Source organism: Staurois parvus, unplaced genomic scaffold (genome assembly GCF_062004578.1).
Source record: "Staurois parvus isolate SC_StPar_1 unplaced genomic scaffold, SC_StPar_1.0 ptg000356l, whole genome shotgun sequence".
Taxonomy (NCBI): domain Eukaryota; kingdom Metazoa; phylum Chordata; class Amphibia; order Anura; family Ranidae; genus Staurois; species Staurois parvus.
Window position 1 is genome coordinate 3,668,304 of NW_028318152.1, and position 24,154 is coordinate 3,692,457.

The following is a 24,154-nucleotide window of genomic DNA, read 5'->3' on the forward strand; positions in this document are numbered from 1 at the left end:
TCAACCCCCAAGTGACATTCAATCTTAGTACTTAGTACAGCATCCTTTTACAGTTATAACAGCTTTTAAACGTGAAGCATAGCTTGACACAAGTGTCTTGCAGCGATCTACGGGTATCTTCGCCCATTCTTCATGGGCAAAGGCCTCCAGTTCAGTCACATTCTTAGGCTTGCGCACTGCAACTGCTTTCTTTAAGTCCCACCAGAGGTTCTCAATCGGATTTAAGTCTGGTGACTGCGATGGCCACTCCAAAATGTTCCAGCCTTTCCTCTGCAACCATGCTCTAGTGGACTTGGAGGTATGCTTGGGATCATTGTCCTGTTGAAAGGTCCAACGTCTCCCAAGCCTCAGGTGTGTGACGGACTGCATCACGTTTCCATCCAATATCTCCTGGTACTGAAGAGAATTCATGGTACCTTGCACACGCTGAAGCTTCCCTGTACCTGCAGAAGCAAAACAGCCCCAAAGCATGATTGACCCTCCACCATGCTTCACAGTAGGCAAGGTGTTCTTTTCATCATAGGCCTTGTTCTTCCTCCTCCAAACATAGCGTTGATCCATGGGCCCAAACAGTTCTAATTTTGTTTCATCAGTCCACAGAACACTATCCCACAACTTTTGTGGTTTGTCCACATGGCTTTTGGCATACTGCAGTCGACTCTTCTTATTCTTTGGAGACAGCAAGGGGGTACGCCTGGGAGTTCTGGCACGGAGGCCTTCATTACGCAGTGTGCGTCTTATTGTCTGGGCTGAAACTTCTGTACCCACATCTGACAAATCTTTTCTCAGTTCCTCAGCAGTCACACGGGGACTTCTCTCCACTCTACGCTTCAGGTAGCGCACAGCAGTCGAAGTCAGCATCTTCTTTCTGCCACGACCAGGTAGCGTTTCAACAGTGCCCTTTGCCTTGAATTTGCGAATGATGCTTCCTAAGGTGTCTCTTGGTATGTTTAACATCTTTGCAATCTTCTTATAGCCATTGCCCTTCCTGTGAAGAGAAATCACCTCTTCTCTTGTCTTCCTGGACCATTCTCTTGCCTTCACCATGTTTGTAACCACACCAGTAAATGTCTAGAAGGAGCTGAGTATCACAGTCATTTTAAAGCTGCCTAATTGGTGCTTATTATGCTTGATTGCTGCTCGGTGACATCCACAGGTGTTTTCAATACCTGATGGAAAGCACCTGTATGAACCTCTGTTCTTCAGAGTGGTAGTCTTTAAGGGGTTGAATAATTGTGGCAATGAAGAAACCACATAAGAACCATTTACTACTGTATTACATAAACAATTGATGTCATTTTAGTTGCATTTGGGTAGTTACAACGTCCTTGTAGGATTTGATTCTGAATACAATTCCAAATGTACACTATAGTCCCTAAACCCCTTTACAGCATTGGGGGTTGAATAATTTTGGCCACAACTGTATATGTATATATATATATATATATATATACACATACACATACATACACACACACGTGATTTTGGGCACCCTTGCCGCCCTGTAGCAGTATTTCTGCTATAGGGCTGTCGGGAAGCTGTTAAAGATAAAAACAAATAAAGTAAGAATCCCAGCAGGGATCCTTACTCCCGGACTCTAGGGAAAAAAAACTGTTGTGCTTTATTTTGTGCTGACAATCCATTGACCAAGATCTAAGATCTTCACTGTGTCCTTAAATGAACAGAAGAGAAAAAACAGTTTTCAATCATTTTTTCATCCTTGTTGCAGGTCAGTACTGCTGGTCTCTCACATCTAATTTGCAGCCGCATCTAAATGCACTCCAGCAATAGCTGCATGGCATTTCTCAGGGAGGGTTTCCTGGTGGTGACAACCATGCCGGCATAATGTATGTTGAAACAGCCACTTGTAGTGCACGTTAGAAGGTGGCACCATAGTGCACACTTAGGAAGCAGTGCAGACCACAGTCACTAACAGGAAGTGCTGAACTATTACTGCATTATTTACATTGCACATGTCAGTGTCATATGTTCAGTGGTTTGTGCAGATGCACTACCTCTTCAGATCATGCAAAGCTTTTCCAGCACTTGGTGACATCAGGAGTAGGGGGTAAGAGAATCTGCAGAACACAGACAGCCTGACACTTACAGAAAATGTAACAACTTTATCTATAATAAGGAAGGGGGAAGGGAAAAATTAATAACAGAAAGCCTGCTTCAGACAGGGTCACTAACATGTTCAAGTGGTTGTAAAGGCTCAAGGTTTTTTTTTACCTTCATGCATTCTATGTGTACTTACTTCTGTGACAATTTTAGAAATGTCTGTTGTATCACCTCCAATATGGTGTATTTTATTTTTATAACTTGACCAGGATCTGAAATGGAAGAATTGAAATCCAGTTCTTCATCTGCATAACATTAATTCATTTTCCCCCTAAATGATAACTAAAGCAAACTTTATTTGGTTTTAGACAGAATGGGCAATTGTCAGCTTTACATTGCCATCCGAGTCTCCTTGCAGACATTCATTTTCTCTGTTTATCCTGGTAGCCTTTGCTCTCTAGTGTTCCAGTAACATCTACATTTTTGGATTTCCTATCACTTTATCCTCTGGTGGCAAATCATGAAATGGCTATACCTGTTCTGTCTAAGAGGGGATTTCCTCTCACTGTCAAGAGATTTTCTCTCACTTTTAGGTTCATTGGGACAGAGAGTGAATCATGCCCCCAATTTGTTCCCTTTTATCTGCTTAAAAACGTGGCTTCACATTTTAAATGGTAATAGACATTGCTGTAGCAGAGCCGATATAAAGAACTTTAAGGGTCCATCTATGCTAGGTTTAAACTCTGCTTCTACAAATGTTTTGCATTTTGCCTGTAGAATCAGCTCATTTGTTACTCTAGGTGTCCATGCACATTAGGACGTTTACAGGCATATTTTAAGCTCAGTGTTTAAAGGCAGAAAAAATCCCCCTTCTGGTTTGCAGTTTTGAGTTTTATGGCAGAAAAAAAATGCTAGATGCTCCTAAATGCCTGTAGAAATATGCTCTGTTTTGTTTTTTTTTTAACCTCCCTGGAGGTATTCCCGAGTGTAGCTCGGGGTAAAGTTTCAGCACCACAAGCGGTAACCCTGAGCTACACTCGGGAATACCCTGCAGTGTTGCTCCGGGATCCCTTCTTCACTTACTTTGTCCTGCACTCCCACGATGTCCCCGGCGATGTCCTCTAGCAGATGCTGGCATCCGTCTTCTGGGTTCCGTTCCCTGCGACGTCAGGACGTACGGGGACGGAACGGCGCGAAATTTAAAAATGTCAAAAAGTGACATTCACTAAATACACTAAAATCACATAATAAAACATTACTGTATCAAAGCATTTCACATACATTTTGTCTCTAGTGCTTTGTCCTGTGCCCTGCCTGCATTTTTACTGTTCATTCTGCCTGGAAACTTAGAAATATCCATGGCGTCCAAAAAGCGTCCCTTTAGGTCAAAAGTGGTTTTAGACCAGCTAGAGAACAGCGATAGTAAATTAGAACTACTTGCAGAATTGAGTGATGATTCGTAGGGAAATTCGTCAACAGACACTGAAAACGATTTTGCGACTTTGCTCAGTGATGTGCAAACTTGGCGCTATATTTCAAATTTCAGTGTTTTTGGTTTGATTATATTGTTGAATTCAATTTATTTTATTACTATTTTCTATGATTATTTATTAAATTATAATTTATGATTTCGGGTTTCAAATTTTAACATACCCAGGATGTTTACTAGACTCAGACAGATTTCAGTGAGTTATTCCTAAAAATTACAGGCCTACATTAAAAAAAAAAACCAAAAAAAAAAACCATTTCCATACAAAAAATGTACCGCTTTGAGCACAGAAATACTGACATAATCAGACCGCTAGGGAGGTTAAGCCAGAGTGCATGGACCCTTATAACTGGATAAATTGTTTTTGAGACAGATCAGAAGAGGGAACCAGGGTTAGTCTGCAGATACAGCATTGTTAAGGCTCTAATGCAACTGGAACTCAGGTGTAAAGCTGACCATACACTAGTAGATTTTTGAACGATCATTCACACAAACATTCCCCAAACAATTGATAATTTGACGAATGTCATATCGATAGAAACTTGTTCTTTCAAGAAAAACCTTTCCATCCTGCTCTTTTGAATTTTCTCATCAATGCGGTTTTAAATGAACATCAAATTTGACCCAATGATTAAAAATTTAAAATCGGAGTTCCTGAAACAAACGTTTTCAACATGGATCACAATCAACCCTTAAGGCGGTATTAAACCCAAAACCAAAAATGTAATTCATTGCAGCTTCGCAATCATTAGATGTGGTGGCTGCATTCATTTTCTTTTTAAGGCTTTTTCCCTCTGTTTTCACCAGGTGATCTGGCCAGTAACATACCTTCTGTATTAGAGTACCTTCATTCTGGATTAAGGAGCTCAGGGGCAGATTTGGACAAGAACATCATCAGTCTAAGGGGGGGGGGGGGGGTGGAGGGGAATGTTAGATGTTCTAGCAGATTTAAATACACTAACATATTGAAATCAAACTTTTTTTTCCTTTTGGAATAAAGGTTTCCCATTAATAAATAAAAGCTGATCATTGTAACCACTCCTGTCAGTGTTAAATGGTTTGTCTCATCTCTTTTATCACAAAAGAGTTTGTGAGTCTTATTAGCAAGATCACCAGATGAAAGTAGACAAAAGAAATCAAAGAAAATTAATGCAACCACATGTAAGAATTTGTAAGCTGCAATATTATAAAATGTTTACTTTTGAGATTAATACGGCTAACTTCCACAAAAACATGAATAAAAAGTAACAATTTCAAAAACAGTAATTTTTTTTAATGATTGTCATCTTTGTTTGTGTCATTTCCATTTATTTGGGATTCAAAAAATGAATATTCTGAAAATGAGAGGAACAAAACATCTAAAATGGTTATTTTTTTAAGCATTTCACACAAGTCCCCTAAAATGCATTTCACAGCTTAGCACAAATAAATGACATCCAACATTAAATATTGTTCTGTATTTGGTCCAATAAACAATTTACAGCTTTTGATCATTAAAAACAATAAAAAGAAAAAAAAAAATAAAGTGACATTTCATGGCAAGAAGGCACTAAAGAATGACCCTGCTTATTACAAAATATCTGTAGCTGCTCTGACTAGTTAAGAATAAGGTGTACCACTCTATAGGTATAATGTAAATATTCCTTATGAAATGCTGTTTACTTCCAGTAAAGGTCCCAAAACTATACAGCATGTAGATGCTCAGCATCAGTATATACAGCATCAACTCAAAACACTGTATAATTACTTATTAGGCAGCATTGGCTTGTTTGTGTCCACATAGGAAACTAAGACATTCTGTAGTGTGTAAAACAAATACTTATAAAAAATAGTTTTTGAATTTTAGATGTAGCTCAAGGTGGCCATTAGTCTACTCTTTTTTCATTATTTGCAGCACATCATCCAAGATGGAAGGCCCCAAATCCACGTGTAGGGAAAGAAGAGAGCCAGCATGAGCAAGAAACCTTTCTTCCCTTTCCTCTGCTGTAATTCCTCCACAAGGAGCCATCTCTGTGACTGGGCTCCTAGTTTTCTCTTCAAGATGAAGTCTTGGTGGCTTTGGTGGGGCAGCCTGCAGAAGGGAAAGTGCTTGTGGCTCACCTATAGCAGGAAGTGAGATGGCGTTCTTTAGGATAGGCGATGGTACCTCTGAATGGGAGAGAGGTGGGGTTGCATCAGGTGAAGATGATGTGGAGGATCCAGGATGTGATCGAGGAAGGAGATGAAATTTACCTTGCAGGAAGGAAACATCCCCAAAAACATCTCCTTCCCCACTGCCAATATGAATAGTGTGTCTAAAGTCTCCAAGTGGGGGACTGATCATATCTGGAGATAGCACATCTCTTAGTTTTCCTTTACGGCTTCCTCTTTTCAGGTAGATGGGAGCTTTTGTAGACATCTTCGCAGTCTCACGTTGTATCTTTGGTAAAAAACGTGATTTGCTTCGTTTACATGGCATCAGTCAGTTCTGCGACACTGGGAACAAAAGTTTAACAATTTTTAGAATGCACAGAATGAATAGACACATATAAAACAAACCTATGTATATTAAAGCAGTATTAAACCCAAATATCTAATATATTGCAGCTTACCAATCCTTAGATGTGGTGGCTGTATTAGTTTTATTTTTCTTGTTTAGGCTTTTTTCCCCTTCTCTGTTTTCAACCGGTGATCTGCCCACACACCTCCTGTATTAGAGTGCCCACACACTGGATAAACGGAGCACAGGGGGCACCTTTGGACAGCAGCATTGTCAGTCTGGGAGGAGGGGAGTGTTCATGTATCTAAATCTGCTAGTACATCCAACAAATTGAAGCAAAACTCCAGCTCACACTTTAGAATCAGTTACAGCAAACAGTTTTTCTTTTATTTTGGGATAAAGGCTTTACAGAAATAAATAAAAGCTGTTCATTGTAAGTACCCCTGTCAGTTGTAAAATAGTTGTCTCAACATTATCTGCAGTCTTACTGGCAGGATCACAAAGTGAGAGTAAAGAAAGCATAAAGAAAACAAAAAACAAAACTAATGCAGCCATCACCTCTAAGAATTGGTAAGATACAATATAACAAATGTTTGATATTGAGTTTAATACCGCTTTAAGGAAATGTTAGTCACACACTACTCAATATTTTGCAGTGATATATTAAGTGTAAATGCTAGTGAAAAAGGTACTAAGCATAAGTGTCAAGTGTTCAGTGACCCTAACTGCTTCCAGTCTGCCCATAATCTATAGATGGCAGATGGGAACCAACATACCTGTATATCATCCCACACTGGTGGCTTCTGCATGGCTCACAGAGCATACACCCAGGAGACCAGTGATTAGTATGACGCCCGGACACAGCAGATGACATTACCACTGTATATGGGCGATCACAGGCTGTTTTATTATGGGATTGCTGTGTCCAATCACAGTAATCACAAAGTAAAGATCGGTTCTCTCTGCTCTCAGTGTGAACTGATGCAGCAGCTTGTCAGGCTGCTTGTGCACTCACAGATTGCAGTGCTAGCCCCAGAGTCTCTGATCCACACCAATTGTAGTCCTATTAAATATTGCAGCCAGCCCCTGTCACCTGTCCCAACACTCACAAGAACACCACCATACACCATACCAAAGTCCTGATCATCATCATCATACCAGCATCCCAATTACCGCAATACCTCATGCCAAAGTCCTGATCACCGTCATACCCCATACCAGCATCCTGATCATGCCAAACATCATACCAGCGTCCAGCATTTTAGTGTCTCAACTGACCAATTTTCAGATACATAACCCATAGTTTGTAGACTCTATAGCTTTCACACAGACCAATATACACGGTTTTGGGATATTTTACCAAGAAAATGTGGAAGAAAACATTTTGGCCTAAATTTACAACAAAACTAAGCAGAACTTTTTTTTTTTTAATTTCATATGGGTACAGTGTTGCATGACTGATTAGCTGTCACTCAAAAGTGTGATCGTGCTGAAAGCTGGACTGGAAGGGGGTGAAGGTGTCCGGACTTGAACTAGTTTAACAATATCTGCATAAGTCAATTCACAAGGACTAATACACCAGGATACGTAGCCAAAAAAAACCACACAAGACACATTTTTCTCAATTCAGTCCTATGAAAATTTAAAAATGACGACAGTCGCATGACTGAAAAGTGAGTGCCTTAGGCTGGTGTTAAAGCTTTATCAATTCAACCAAATATAATAAATGAAGCCTCATCATAATTTGGAAGTAAAAAAAAAAAAATTGCTAGCATGCAGACTCTTTATAGAAGAAGAGACAAGCTACAGTATGTCTCTACTGCGACTAAAAAAAAAAAAACAAAAAAACTGCCTGTTATCAATCTTCTTACAAATGTACAATGAGGTGCATGTGTGGGAGTTCAGCCATTCCTTCAGGTCAATCAAGGTGGCTGAAGACTCAGCATCTGAAAGAAGCCAGGTAAAAGGTGTGGTACCAAAGGGAGCTTGTGGATGTTGTATCGCTGGATTGCAGGCTTTAGTTCCACTTAATTATAATTTAAACATGACTAAAAATGAACAATTAACCAACATGACACAGCATGGAAAAAAAAAAAAAAGTGGTCTTGCCAGTTTTGCTGGATAGCCTGGTCTGTTGTTACAGAAAGTGAAACAATAACAGATCTATTGGCAAAATCCACACTTCTATTATACCACACAGCTGAGGTTACCTCCTCCACGGGGTTTACTTTTTTCTCTGCCCCCAATGGAAAAATTTCCGCTTTCCAGTACACATTCTATTACTTGGGGACTTCCCAGTGGGAACATGTCACAACAACCTGACACAGCTTAGAATTCTTCTTGTACTTTATTCAAAAGTAGAAAAAAAAAAAAAGCGTTTTGCTGGGGTTTCGTGATAAAGACAATTGTTTGGTTTTGCATGGGACACAAAGTTTACTCTTTTTGCACAGCAAACTCAAAGTTTATGCTGTTCCATTCACACATTATACACCATATTCAAAGTTCCACAGAAAAATAAATAAAATACATTTCTGCATTACAACTGCAGCTTCTGATTACCAAACCAAAATGTTTAGACAATAAGAGTAAAAAATAACAAATTCACAAAATGAGAATATTTGCTTATTATCTATACACTTTTCTATGGACAAACTTTTCCTTCGACAAATCCTTAAAACCGGATATTGGATCTGAGGACAGATACAAACTATGAACACACGCTGTAAACACTCACCACCGCTGACACTAATCAGAGCTGCAAAGATGAACATGCAAACCACACTGACATTTTGATAGTAAATGCTGTAAAATGCTGAATAGTATCCATGCCTTTCGGTTTTCATCTCAAACACAATCTGCTGATTCAGTGAGAGGCTTGGTTAGGATTGCTGACATATAGCCAACAACAAAGGATCCCGGGAACAGCTTCATTTAGAGCTGCTGGAAACACATGATGGATTTGAGGGAGCAAAACACATCATACATTTCCAATATTTAAAAAAAACAAAAAAACACACATACAACAACACCTGTCCCCAGTAAAGACTTCATTTTAAATTGTTAAAGTAAGAAATGTCAATAAACATGGAAGACAATGGCGTCATGACCAAGCTCCTCTCCAAAATATGGAAAGTGGATATTAAAAACTGGAATGACCAGCACTTTAGAAGGGAAATTGCAGTTATTTCACCTTTTTATTTCTTTTTCACATGAGAAAAGTATGTTGGGTCCTTGTAGACTTATGGGACCACCACCTGGACATTCTTGGGAGACTGTCCTACAGACAGACAAGAGATCCCTGTGCTCAAATCCCAACAGGTAGTGCATGCATTTATCCATCAGGTGCTAAAAGGGGTGTAACCACATATTAACACTAGAAATTCTGAAGGGCCCTCTGCACACTGGTATATACCCTTTCAAGCAGACTATGCAATCAATAGGGATATTTAGTTCACACATATTGCAATACATGCTTAAGCTGGCCAACTGCTTCACAGTAATCCCTCTATGGCCAGTCCTACTCTGCCTACTCCCCCATTGTGTCTTTTCCCCTATGTTAGCATTGTGTCCACAGTAGCATTTGCATAGGCACAGCAGAGTAGGACTGGCCATAGAGGGATTACTTTGACGCAGTTGGCCAGCTTAAGCAATTTATTGCAATATGTGTGAACTAAATATCCCTATTGACTGCATAGTCTGCTTGAAAGGGTATATACCAGTGTGCAGAGGGTCCTTCAGAATTTCTAGTGTCCTACAGACAGGACTTGGCACACAGCAGTAGAACAAGTGTGGTAGGCTGTGACAGTGAGATTCAGGCAGGTTTGCAGCCGGGAAGCTTGCCTTCTAAGATGTAATCGTGCTCATGCTAGGTCTGATATACAGTGAGGCTGGTCATATATTATGCATTTTCTGGTTCAACCAGCGTGTTGAATGAAAAATAAATGTGCCAATTCCCCCATCAACACACTCCATGCTGATGGGGGAATCCTTCCAGCAGCGCTATTATGTACTGCCAGCGAGAGCCTTCCCATCCAGCAATATTCAATAATCAGTTTGCGTCACTAATCATTGGGGGGGCAACAGGACAGGCTGCTTGTACACAAGTCAATGACTGGATCAACTTGTGTACAACCAGCTGATCCATACATGGACTGAAATTCAGTTGATCCCTGCTGAATCAATCGAATTTGAATCCATGCATGGCGGGCTTAAGGCAACATGCTGGCCATGCATAACTCGATGATGCCATAAAACAACACCATGCCATTATTGTTGGAAAGTCACACAAACCATTCCAGTGTTGAGTACAGTGAAAGGGAAGTTCAGAAGAACATTTTCAGCATTCCTGCAATACAATCTATATAGTACTTGAGTTGGCCCTCCACATCCCAAGCAGTTATTGTTAATGATATTTAAATAGGTCACAGCGCTAATAAAAATATTGTCTATAAAGGCACACGCTGACTTTACAATTCGCTGCATTTAAACTATGTCCAAACGTACATGCGTGTGTGTGTGTGTGCTTTCTTTCATGTTTTTACTTCTCTCTCTGTCCCTGTTTCAACTTGCATTCTTGTCCCCATGACAAAGCTGAGCTTCCCATTTCCCCTCTTTGAAATGTATTTGTCATATATCTCTTTGAAGAGTTCTCTTGATTTTGGCAACTAGCCCTTGTTAGTTAATAAATTCTCTATAGGATATATATGGGAAATACAAATCAGAGAATGAATACAAGACAGCTCATCCTAATGAGTGTGGTTAAGAAAAATAAAATAGTTGTTTATTTTTTACAAATATTACACAACACAATCACTGTAAACAAATGCTTGTATCTTATTAAAAACGAGTCAGACGAGTTCTTTTATTCAAACACCAGCAACGTGTGTTCACTCCTTGAATGGGTTACTCAGTAAAGAGGTGGTAAAGGACAAGACCATTTAATAAAAGGACTCTAACCCTCCTTCCCAAGCTAAACTATAAAAAGCCCAACTTAGTATGTACCCCAAGAAGACAGCCAAGACCTACTCAGACTGGAGGTAATGGGAACATGGTCCTCTTATACAAGTCCATGAGGGCTCACTGTGCAGGTACAACCAGCACGGAGAACTGAAAAGAAATCTTCAGCACTTTTCCTGAGGTATGTAGGCTGCTAGGGTGGAGGGAAGTCTTGTACAGGATAAACCACTAGGGTGAGTTTAGGTGCCTTTACACTTGTACGTTAATGCGTATAGCAAACTGGAGAAATAACAAAATCTTTTTCTATAGAAAAAAGAATATAAAAATAAACCATGCCTGGGATTCTTCTTTAACAGTAACATAGGTCCACCTTGTTTGTACAATACCTGGCCGATGTCCCTGGAAATCATTTTAAAAGTAGACACCACTACTCCAGTGATCCCCACTTGCTTCTGGGTACCTTGCTGAATGGCTGGCCTGATGCTTTGTCAACACAGGAGGTCGGCTGCTCCGGACAGGCGCCATTCAAAGAATGCTTTCCTGTTTTGTGGATTAATGCGTAGCATTCTCTGATTGGACAAGGTGGAGAGGCAGGGAGATGATGTCATCAGGGATTCCAGGAGCATCAGAGCTCGGTATGGTATATATAAAGTTACATTGGTCCAAGCTTCTGTGGCTGAACAGGCATATGTGTGGCAGGTTAGAGGGAGTGAGAACAGCAATAACAGCACTGAAAATGGGTATGGCAGCAAAGGTTTTAATGGGAGCAAAGAGAATGGAGAGTAGAGGCTTAACAGCAACAGGAGAAGAGGAGGATAGGATCGAAGGCCAAAGATCATGGAAGCTGAGTCTAGCAGTTGGAAAAGTGAAAAAATCCAGAGGATGGGAAAGCAAATAAGCAGAGGAAGAGTTAACAAGGGCAAAAAATATGATAGGACTTTAGGAGGAACAGTTCACACAGACAGGAAGCTTGTGCTGGGTACAGTGTGTGCTCATGTCCCTATCACTTCCTGGAAGTGCCCTTCCTCTACTCAGTGGACTCCAGTAGAAATGTTTCAAATCATGCTGCAAGAGGGCTTAGGCAGCCCACACATTGATCTTTTTTTTTTATTATTGTTCAATCAGCAGGTTGAATGGAGAAAAAAAAAAGAAAAAGAAAAAAGGGGGATCAGATTCTCCCATCCACACACTCAAAGTGGATGGGGGAAATCACTCCTACTGAACTATTGTATTCTGACAGCGAGGAGCCTTCCCGGTTGTCAGAATTCAATACCAGTGTTGCTGGCTATAGCCACCGGCACTGATCATTTGGGGAAAAACCTGACAGGTTGTTTGTACACAACTCACTCATTTAATAGATTGACTTGTGTACAACCTCTCTGCCCATAGATGGATCAAAATTTGGCCAGTCCCTGCTGAACCGGCCAAATTTCGATCCATGTATGGCCAGCTTTAGATGCATCACAAACCACATCATTCATGAGATCAGAGACCTAGTAGGCCACAAAATCTTACACACACATAGAACATATCACTAGACTAGGAGCGCCACAAGGATGAAGGGGAGAATACACTGTAAACATTGAAATACTAATTCTGTATTACAAAGCTGAAGATATTCTCCGATAGCTGGTTTTTAAAATCAGAATTTTTGTATATTCACAATTGTATCAAACAAATGTATGTATAATGTATGACCTAGCTTAGAATCACATTATATAAGGATTCAGTCAAATAATACACAATGGCCTGATTTTTTTTTTTTTTACAGAAATCTGACAACCCATTCAGTGTTTTACCCAACACAAGTACTAAAAGTGCAAACATTACACATAAACATAGAAGCTGTTAAACATAAATGAAAATTCTTCAAGGATTCCAGGTAGCCCAAATTATGTGTGCAGCTGTAGGGTATTCACTGAAACCTCAACACATGATAGAGAAATAGCAAACCCACTTTAAAAAAAAAAAAAAAAATGAAAAAAAAAAAAAAAAAAAAAGGAAAGTGAGCCTTAAGAGCCTTCAGGTAAGCTCAAGACTTAGAGCACCAAAAAAAAAAAAAAGGGAAGGGTCAACTGACAATAGTCACTCTTTATGAACGGAGGTTAATTATAGACCTGTATATCTTTGTCTTTAATGAGATTTCAGGATGGCTTCAGCGCATGTTACTCCGGTCACATGGTTTCTGCCAATGCCAAGGAATTTGGAGTCAGGAGATTAAACAACTTTGCCTGACCTCCGTTCCTTTCCTATTGGACATTCAGTTACTTTGACGTAAACCTGTCAGCTTGGATGAAATGTCAAATCTAAAATAAAATTCCTCACTCACTAAGGGACAAGCATCAATACTGAGCACGTTAAAACCTATCTCTAGAAAAATGTGTGTATATATATATATATATATTTGGGCTATCATATCTCTGGACCGCTGGAGTGGCTGCAGGGGAGCTGACTGCTCGGGAACCCAGACTTAAATACAGCAGGTACTATAGGGGTGGGGAGGGTGTCCAGTGTTAGGGAAGTCTTAAAAGATTCATTTTTTTCCCCCCTTCAACCAGAGGGTTGAAAAAATAATAATTTAGCAGTTTCCCCCATCCACACATTTGATGTGGATTGGGGAATTCTGCTGTGCTATTGTATTCTGCTGATGGTTACCTGCTGAACCGTCCAAATGTTGATCCATGTATGGCTGGCTTAAATTCACCTTTACATTTTTCCAGGGCTGTGGAGTCGGAGGAAATTTTGGGTACCTGGAGTCGGAGTCGGCAAACAATGCTCCGACTCCGATTAAATTTAGATTGGAATTAAAAAAAAAAAGCAAGTTTAAATGTCCCAATTCACAAAAAGTTATAATTAATGACTTCTCTACTTCTCTCTATCGTTAGTGATGTGGCCAGAATAGTTACTGCAATGCCACCCACCCAAGTCAGTGTCGAAAGATTATTTTCAGCCCTAAAAATAATAAAGTCTGACTTAAGAGCCTCTATGAAAGAGGATCTGGCAGAGGCAATTCTTTTCCTTAGAACTCTACATTGAATTGATTTGCATTTGCTAAGCCTATAACTACATTTCAAGATTAATATAAACCATTTCTAGGTTTTACAGATTTTGTTTTTGGTTCATATACATAAGCTTTGTTTTTGTTCTAAAACAACCAAATAATGTGGTTTGTATTTTTGGACTGGTAAAGTTCCTGTTCCTGATGTTTATGCCTGCTGCTACTATCCAGCCACTTGATTAATTAATAAAAAAAATTAATAAAACTTTGTTGTTTTCATTGTGTTTGTCTTTTGCTTAAACTGTTCAATACAGTAGACTGTTGGCTTCCCAGCCAGTAGTCCTGTGGTAATGACATGTATGTTGCCTTTCTTTCCTTCAAGGAATGTATAAAATACATTCGCATATTAATACAGAGGAGTCGGAGGTACACAAAACTGAGGAGTCGGAACATTTATCTACAGACTCCACAGCCCTGCATTTTTCTGTAAACGTCAACAATTCCTTTAAATAATCTGTATTTGTGAAAATAAATTTTTTTTTCACCTCAAGAAATGTGCATGTTGGTTATAACAACCGGGATGCCTGAATGAGGATGCGTGTATATTCTTTGGTGGAGACATCTCTCTGAAAGCCAGCCTTCAATACACAGCTGTTAATGATTTTAACACATTTCACAAACACTGGCTGATAAAGGTCTTAGCTATGCAAAAAGTCTTCGCATGTGTTTATCACTGGTGACATCAAAGCCAGACACTTATTGTTTGATAAGCATTCAGACAGGCATCTACCCTGGTAAGATGGAACAGAACTAAAACTGGTCTACTGTTCTGTGCAGTGACTCATATGGTGATTTCAGCAGTATTGGAAAACAGACTTGGACATTTTATTGGACACAGGAGACTTGGTCCTTGACCTTTTTCTTCTTTTAAGCAGGCCACATCAGTTATGCTATAAACTCCAGCTACTATGTAGTATGAGAAGTAGCAATACATTCTATTCAACTTAGATCCAATCATGTCAATTAGGCATTTGTAACCTTTTTACAGCAAATTTACCGTTATACAAGCTGTACGCTCAATACTTTACATTGTAGCAAAGTGTCATTTCTTCAGTGTTGTCACATGAAAAGATATAATAAAATATTTACAAAAATGTGAGGGGTGTACTCACTTCTGTGAGATACTGTATGCCCCCATACCTAGTGTGCCGGACTGTCAAAATCCTCATCACCATCTGTCCTAATGGGAACCAGTATGATATTTAACAGATGTTAATGGGTTAGTTTTACTTTACATATAGACAACTAGGATCAGAATAGCTAAAATAAAATAAATAAATGTATACTTACTATATAAAAAAGGGCAAATCACTAATATACAAGATAGCTACAGCTAGGGAGACTTTATAGTTTGCAAATGAAACCTGGAACAGAGGCGTAGCTAGGATATTTTGCGCCCGCAGACGAACTATAAAATTGGCGCCCCAGCCCCCGTCCCCATTTAATCACAGCAGTGACACCTAATGATGGGGCACTATTCCTCCCACTGACACTTACCTTGCTGACCCCTGCTCCAGCCTAGGCTCCTTCCCCCTCCCATCCACAGCCAGCATACCTGGTTGCAGCAGCACCATCTGCACGGCACACTTACCGGTCAGCTATATTCTTCACTTGCTCCCTCACTCGATCTTCGTGCTGCCGCTCGGCTCCTCCACGCTCCTCCTCTCCAAGCTCAGCCTCCTCGCAGGTGATTGGCCGCCTGTGTGCCTTTCCTGAGCTACAGTTCTGGCTCCCAATCACCGGTGAGGAGGCGGAGCATGCAGAGGGCGGTACAAGCTGCCATAGGCTGTGAAGTGATCTCGAGGGTGTGGCCAGATGACGGGTGGAACGTCAGAAGACACCGGACCTGCGGACCTCTTTACTCCTCCTCCAGCAGTGACCCCTGGACTGGATCGTCGTGGAACTGGGACATGGAGCCCGGTAAGACACAGCAGCCCGCTGCCCGCCCCTGTATTAAGTTTCCCTTCCGTTGGAAGGGGGGGTTGGGGGGTGGCGGGCTGGCATGTCAATCGACACTGAAAATCAATCTCTCCAGTTTGATTTCAGGTTCAACAACGCAAAGAATCTGGTTTCCGTTTGTTAATTAAGCAATCCAGCTTAACCTCATGGTATGGTTCCCATAACCCCAGCAAAGAACCCCTAATATACTCCTTGCACTGAATAGGTGTTGGCAAGGAATTGTACAGATTGTAACGTGGACAGCTTTAGATAATATTAGAGACCTCCTTAGTAGAAAATACATTGATTGGGTAGGAAAGATTTTGCACAGCACCTATTGTTCCCTCTATAATGACCACCACAACAAGCCTTGTAGAATACAAAAGTAAATGAGTAGATTTGACTCTTGTGGTAGTTTTGGTTTCATTTCTTGAAGTCCATCTACTCCAATGCTTCCAGGCACCTCCACAAGCCAATATTCCTGTTTTATGCACAAAGGCAAAACACATTCATTGCATTTCCAGCATGCCGATTCATCTGCCATCTTATAGATCGCCACTAGAGCACAGCTCTAAATATATTCTTACTAAAAGAAACCTGTCAGGATCAGAGATGCTGACCTGCTGGTAAAGGTGTAGGCTTCATGGATGGCATTGTGGCTTTTAATACATAGTGAGTCACTACTTCAAAACAAGGATATGTCCTGATGTGCACATAATTGTACCCAGTGAGTGGCTCACCAAAAGGTAAAGTAAGGATCAGGATATGATAGTCCCTAAACTAGTGGCATCAAGTAATTACGGCCAATTCCATATGTCTATCATCACAGGTTCCTGTCCAAGGAGAAAGCAACCAGTTTCCTCAGGTCAATATACCATATTTGCCGGCGTATAAGACGACCCCCCTACTTTTCCTGCTAAAATGTAGTGTTTGGGCTATACTCGCCGTATAAGACTACCCCTCTTCCAATGCACACCAGTGGGAGGAATAGTGCCCCATCATTGATGTCAGTGGGAGGAATAGTGCCCCATCATTGGCATTAGTGGCAGGAATAGTGCCCCATCATTGGCATTAGTGGCAGGAATAGTGCTCCATCATTGTTATCAGTGGGAGGAATATTGCCCCATCATTGGTGTCAGTGGGAGGAATAGTGCCCCATCATTGGTAACAGTGGGAGGAATAGTGCCCCATCATTGGTATCAGTGGGGGGAATAGGTGCCCCATCATTGGTATCAGTGGCAGCAATGGTGCCCCATCATTGGTATCAGTGGCAGGAATAGTGCCCCATCATTGGTGTCAGTGGGAGGAATGGTGCCCCATCATTGATGTCAGTGGGAGGAACGGTGCCCCATCATTGGTGTCAGTGGGGGGGAGGAATAGTGCCCCATCGTTGGTGTCAGTGGGGGGGAGGAATAGTGCCCCATCGTTGGTGTCAGTGGGGGGGAGGAATAGTGCCCCATCGTTGGTGTCAGTGGGGGGGAGGAATAGTGCCCCATCGTTGGTGTCAGTGGGGGGGAGGAATAGTGCCCCATCGTTGGTGTCAGTGGGGGGGAGGAATAGTGCCCCATCGTTGGTGTCAGTGGGGGGGAGGAATAGTGCCCCATCGTTGGTGTCAGTGGGGGGAGGAATAGTGCCCCATCATTGGTATCAGTGACACCAATGATGGGGCACTATTCCTCCCACTGAGACTTGCTGACCCTGTTCTCGTATGGTGCTGCTGCAGCCAGCATATGTGGTTGCAGCAGCACCTCTACACAGAACACTTACCTGCTGCTCCGGCACTCAATTTTCGCGGGGCCGCTCGGCTCCACCCCCTCGCCGGTGATTGGCCGCCTGTGTGCCTTTCCTGAGCTACAGTTCTGGCGGCCAATCACCGGTGAGGAGGCGGAGCCGAGCAGCCGCACAAACATCCAGTGGCCAAACTGAAGGAGACGCCGCGCTTCCTGGACCGGATCGTCGTGGGACTGGATCCAGGTAAGAGACATCAGCCCCTGCAAACCCCTGTACTTAATGCCGCAGCCCCCCTAAACATGTGTACCGGCGTATAAGACGACCCCCGACTTTTGAGAAGATTTTCAAGGGTCAAAAAGTCGTCTTATACGCCGGCAAATACGGTAGTCAATTTTCCTTCCCTTCTCTTTTGTCAGATATAAGGGAGGACAACCTACACGACTGTGATCTCTCCCTGCCCCCATGCAACAGTACTGGGACAATCATCCGATGCCAGGCTCCCCCATACTCACAAATAGCAGGTATATTCCTACACTCCTAATAGGAGGATTGGAACAAAGGAAAGAAAGATGGGTGATCTGCTGGGTTGGAGGGGCAATAAAGCAAATTTGTGAATTTGCTCTGCATTGCTTTTAAGTACAGGTTTAATTAAACTAATGGTAAAGCACTGCTTTAACTGCACTAACACCCCCAACCTACTTACAAGCGTTTACCTCAACTGCAAAGAAACTGTCAAACACCAATCATGTCTGTGCATAGAGTCCCTATAAATTAGAATGGCAGTGCAACTGGAGATTCTCAGTTTATGGCCCTAGTCAAGCCTGTAGAGCAGAAAAGCCTAGATCATCCTTCAATGTGTTGCAATTACACCTCTAGGCCTGGCAGAGTGCGAACTCTTCAAAGGATCGAATGGCGAGTGTACTATGCATGCGGCACAGAAGTCTGACAAGCAGCATTATAAGTAATATATCTCACTGGATGGAGGACAGGTGAGCACAATACTTGTGGGGGAGGAAATGGAAGAAGACCAAGGAAAAATATAGGTGCAGCTGCACACTAAAGTCTGTAAGCATAAGGACATTTACAATCCAGATTCACATATTTGTGTTACCACATGCACATTAACATGCCTTGTGGTAAGGCAGCACATTAATTCTGAGTAGGCTGCCAACAGACCAGCCTATTTTCCACCATACCACAATGTTCAGATGATTCATTCACATTTTTATTGTTTTAGAGATCCAAGTAAAACGATGAGCTACATGAAATCAAAGCCAATTTATGTTAAAAACCCATGATTCTATGTATGTGTGCACTGAGAAACCATATCTAGTCATTCACACAAGAACACTCCCATTTCCTGTTGCACTTTTTATTTAACTGAGGTCTAAAAGAAGACTTTCCGTAGTTCTTAATGGTGTTGAAAATCCACAATACATACCACCCAAAACTCACCCAGTAGCCAGATCATGGGAATATTGCCTAGGCTCTAGGCCAGGGGTGGCAAACTGGCAGCCCTCCAGCTGTTGCGAAACTACAAGTCCCATCATGCCTCTGCCTTTGGGAGTCATGCTTGTAACTGTCAATCTTGCAATGCCTCATGGGACTTGTAGTTTGGCAACAGCAGGAGGGCTGCCAGTTTGACACCCATGCTCTAGGCTGTAAATGACACTATGGGAGTGGGAATAAACTTGGCAAGTAGAAGTACTTTTTGCCACTCAAAATGTCTATAATGTGCTGTAAGTCCAAAAAAAATGGCTGAGCAGCTTCTGTTGGGATTGGTTGCCAAGTTTAGGGTGTGAAATGTTGGAAAAAAAAATTGCCAACATGCTGCAATGCAAGAAAAAAATTCCTTTAACAATGAACTGCAGAAAAAAAAACCCCAGAAAAGGGCTAAATATTTTGTCTATCTATAATTACCCTATTCCTTGCTCCTGTAAACTTCAGGACTGTTTCCCCCCCCAAAAGCCTGTTGGTCATCATATACAACACAGGACTGGCTGTTCTGATATGTAAGGCCCCATTCATAGCTGGCATTTTGGGATTTGTCCAGAATTTCTGCTATACTGCCTGCGATCCCAAATTACACTGCAATAGTGGTAAAACATATAATTGGGTGCCATCCAATTTTAATGGCACCTAAACACTGTCAGGTTTTGCAGCAATAAATCACAAAGCAAAAGGGGCAAAACCACCCCGTGGTTAGGTGTTACTAAAAATGAATGGCATCAGAACATGTGTGATCGCAGGCAGAATCATAATGATTCTGTCTGAGATCCCAAACCTCCAGATATGAATGGGGCCTTACAATGCGGAATTGCCAGTCCTGCATTGCATGCGAGGACTTCAAAGTGCCTGCAACTGACAACGTGGCTTCTGGGGTACCCGTCCTGCAGCTTACAAGGGCAAGTAATAAAGCAGGTATAGATGGACAAAATTAACGTTTAACCCTTGCAGTGATGGGAAGCTCCTCTGCAAGTTTTTTTTTTTGGCTCTGCAGTTTAATGTTAAAGAAAAATGTTTATTTTTGTATTTTTCACCCTAAACTTGGCAATCATTCCCCACAAAAGCTGAATAGGGACTAAGTGGGGATGCAAGGGCCTGCCCACAGCCTAGAGCTTATGATACCCACTTTGTCCCAGGGGTTCAAGTTTAACATACTTGTTAACCTATATGCTCATCACTAGTAAATACCTTATACATAAAGATATACACATTGAGAGACTATTTAAAGCGGAGTTCCACTCAAAAGCGGAAGCCTCGCTTATTTGCCTCCCTCCCTCACAATATTTGGCACCTTTTGGAGGGGAGTGGGTACCCGGTTTTGACAGGTACCCACTCCCATTTGTGGTTCAGTCTGCCGCAGCGAAGTGAGCCGGAAGTTCGGCCTTCCTCTTTGCTCCCAGTCTCCTGGGAACGTTCACAGATCCTAGGAGACTGCCGGACCAATCAGGAAGCACGGCGCGACTCGCGCATGCGCAGTGGGCACCAGGCTGTGAAGCTACAAGATGTCACAGCCTGATGCCCACAGTAGAGATGCCGGTGCTGTGGAGGACAGGAGAGAAGAGAAAGCGTGAGTGAATACATCACTGGACCCTGGGACAGGTGTATTAAAATTCGGCAGCTACAGTTTTTGTAGCTGCCGACTTTTAATAAACACAAACGGCTGGAACTCCGCTTTAAGATCACTATGCATCCGTTACAGTCTGATAGCACAACCTCCTTTAGATCCAACAACAATGAAGTGCAAAGGCATGCCTGATTGGACCAAAAGTCTTTGGAAAGATTAGGTACAGTAGGTCCTCATACTACATAGTTTTCATAAACACAACACACTTTGCTTCCACAAGGAAGCCAACTATACATACTAAATGATATATATATAGATATATATATATATATATATATACACACACACACACACACACACCACAATTTCAATAAAATTAGATCACTTAATTTTCTTCTTTGTCTTGCTTGACAATATATGGGGCTCATTCACATAGCCGCTCCAGGCTGTACACCACCCAGATCAGCATTCCTCTTCAATGTGTACCAGATGTTTGCAATCAGCTGTCAGCAGGAAGCCTGTACAAATCAATGACATGCTGAGAGGGTCTGCATGGATTCACACTTTGAGTGATTACCTGTGGTTAGGGACTGATGAGCAGCTCTGGAATGCAGTTTATGTACAAGGCCGCTCATCTCTCCTTATACATGTGAACAGCCGTAGAAGGTCTCTCAGCCTGTCGTTGATTTGTACATGCTTCTCGTCTGCAGCAGATCATAAACCCTTGGCCGTACCCACTATAGGAATCTGCTGATCTGAGCTTGTGTATGGCCAGGAACAGCTGTGTAAATGAGCCTCTAGTGTGAAGATGTACAGACATTCAGATAAACAGTCAACAAAAAAAAGAAAAAAAAAAAAAAAAAAGATGCATGTAGCACAAAGTGCTTAATCATTGATATGCGACAAGGTTTGTTCTTTGATGTCTGTTTATCTGTGCATGTCTGTCATCTTCTCAATAAATATACTGATTAAGCAAAACACACAGGAAAGTGTTTAATGGAATCCTTTAAATAATTCAAGGTGGGTGAATAAGGTTCTAGAGGGCACTATTTTCGATACGAAGGCAAGGTCAAGAACACGGGGACATGACCTCAAACTAACTGAAGGAAAGTTTAAAACTAACCCTTAGAAATTTGTTCACTGAAAGAGTAGGTGATGTTGGACTAGCATTCCAGCAGAGGTAGTGAGTCAGTTAACAATACGTGGAGTCAAACATAGATCAGTATGCAGATAAAAAAAAAAAAAAAAAAAAAGGATAGATCGATTGATTAGACTTGATGGACCACTTGGTTTTTATTGTGTGGCATTACAACCTTGGGCACCCTGCAGGACAGGAGGAGCCTGCCCAGCATCCTTGTTGTGCCCTTCCCTTGTCAGCACCGGGCTCATTAGCAGAGAGAAGAGAAATGCTGGAATGCTAGTTGGTACCAACATGCAAAGGTGTATTTGCTTTGTAAGAATAAGAGCCTAGTTGCACCACATATCATGGCAAAATGCTTCGTCTCCAGTGTGCCCAGATCCCAGCACTGCATTGTGGTGGTGTGCAGGCAGTGAGTGCTGAGCAAACATATTGCGTGCAGGGTTTTTTCAGTGCAGTGCAAGGTGGTGGATTGTAGCTAGCAATAAAATGTTTGTGGCATTTCAATAAAGTTCATAAAACGAAAAAAAAAGTGCTGCTGCAATCCTGCCAGACCACACACTAAACCCCCTCCAATGTTGGGTGTCCTGTGTGGGTGTTCCTAAATGAGAATCTCCAGATTGTGCATCATTTTAAAAGGGGGCCACGACTGGAAGAAAAAAGAAAAAAAAAAAAAGGCGGAGGAGCGGAAAGGGCTAAAAAAACAAGGCGGAGGGGAAAGGACTAAAAAACAAGGCGGAGGAGCGGAAAGGGCTATAAAACAAGGAGGAGGAGCAGAAAGGGCTAAAAAACAAGGCGGAGGGGAAAGGGCTAAAAAACAAGGCGGAGGGGAAAGGGCTAAAAACGACTGGAGGAGAGGAAAGGGCTAAAAACGTCTGGAGGAGAGGAAAGGGCTAAAAACGTCTGGAGGAGAGGAAAGGGCTAAAAACGTCTGGAGGAGAGGAAAGGGCTAAAAACGTCTGGAGGAGAGGAAAGGGCTAAAAACGTCTGGAGGAGAGGAAAGGGCTAAAAACGTCTGGAGGAGAGGAAAGGGCTAAAAACGTCTGGAGGAGAGGAAAGGACTGAAAACTTCTGGAGGAGAGGAAAGGACTGAAAACTTCTGGAAGAGAGGAAAGGACTGAAAACTTCTGGAAGAGAGGAAAGGACTAAACACTTCTGGAAGAGAGGAAAGGACTAAACACTTCTGGAGGAGAGGAAAGGACTGAACACTTCTGGAGGAGAGGAAAGGACTGAAAACTTCTGGAGAGGAAAGGACTAAAAACTTCTGGAGGAGAGGAAAGGACTGAAAACTTCTGGAGGAGAGGAAAGGACTGAAAACTTCTGGAAGAGAGGAAAGGACTAAAAACTTCTGGAAGAGAGGAAAGGACTAAAAACTTCTGGAAGAGAGGAAAGGACTAAAAACTTCTGGAGAAGAGGAAAGGACTAAAAACTTCTGGAGAAGAGGAAAGGACTGAAAACTTCTGGAAGAGAGGAAAGGACTAAAAACTTCTGGAAGAGAGGAAAGGACTAAAAACTTCTGGAGAAGAGGAAAGGACTGAAAACTTCTGGAAGAGAGGAAAGGACTAAAAACTTCTGGAGAAGAGGAAAGGACTGAACACTTCTGGAGGAGAGGAAAGGACTGAACACTTCTGGAAGAGAGGAAAGGACTGAAAAATTCTGGAAGAGAGGAAAGGACTGAAAATTTCTGGAAGAGAGGAAAGGACTAAACAAAAAAAAAACACGCTGGAGGAGAGGAAAAGAGCGAAGAGTGGAGGAAAGGAGCGAAGAGTGGAGGAAAGTCTGCCATGCTGCCACACCTCTGAGCATGTCCTAATAACAGACCATGCCATTCCAATGTATGAGGAGACTTGTGCTGGAACATGTCATTCCCAGGCAGCCTGTAGGCACTGATTTGGTGATAGAGAACAAGACAAGTACTGGCCACAGGAAGCGCACAGGTATCGCCTCTATATACCGTCACGTCTACACTCGGAGAACTTCTAGTAAACAAGAACAGAACACGCGAGGCCCGCCAGCTGACACTTACCCGCTGAATGTTCTCATGCACAGCGGACTGTCCGTCCAGATTCGGCCCCAGGCAGATGAGGACGTGGTTGGGAGTGGCCACTACTTCCGGTTCTCGCTCACCAGCAGCACCAGGCACACAGAGGGGAGACACAATCCTTCCACGGCCAGAGCTCAGCCGAGACTGACTGCTCCGCCACACACACCCACTACGTAACACACGGCTCAGC

General features: G+C 42.1%; 1 protein-coding gene across 1 annotated transcript; it reads right to left on the reverse strand.

Annotated features, from left to right (window-relative positions):
- Positions 1 to 4,801: 4,801 nt before the first annotated feature.
- On the reverse strand, positions 4,802 to 24,121 carry CDC42EP2 (CDC42 effector protein 2). The gene is made up of 2 exons (XM_089684797.1): positions 23,947 to 24,121; positions 4,802 to 6,025 (listed from the first exon to the last, which is right to left on the reverse strand). The coding sequence occupies exon 2, from the start codon at positions 6,006 to 6,008 to the stop codon at positions 5,421 to 5,423; it is 588 nt and encodes a 195-aa protein (XP_089540923.1). The 5' UTR covers positions 6,009 to 6,025; positions 23,947 to 24,121; the 3' UTR covers positions 4,802 to 5,420.
- Between the last annotated feature and the right edge of the window lie 33 nt (positions 24,122 to 24,154).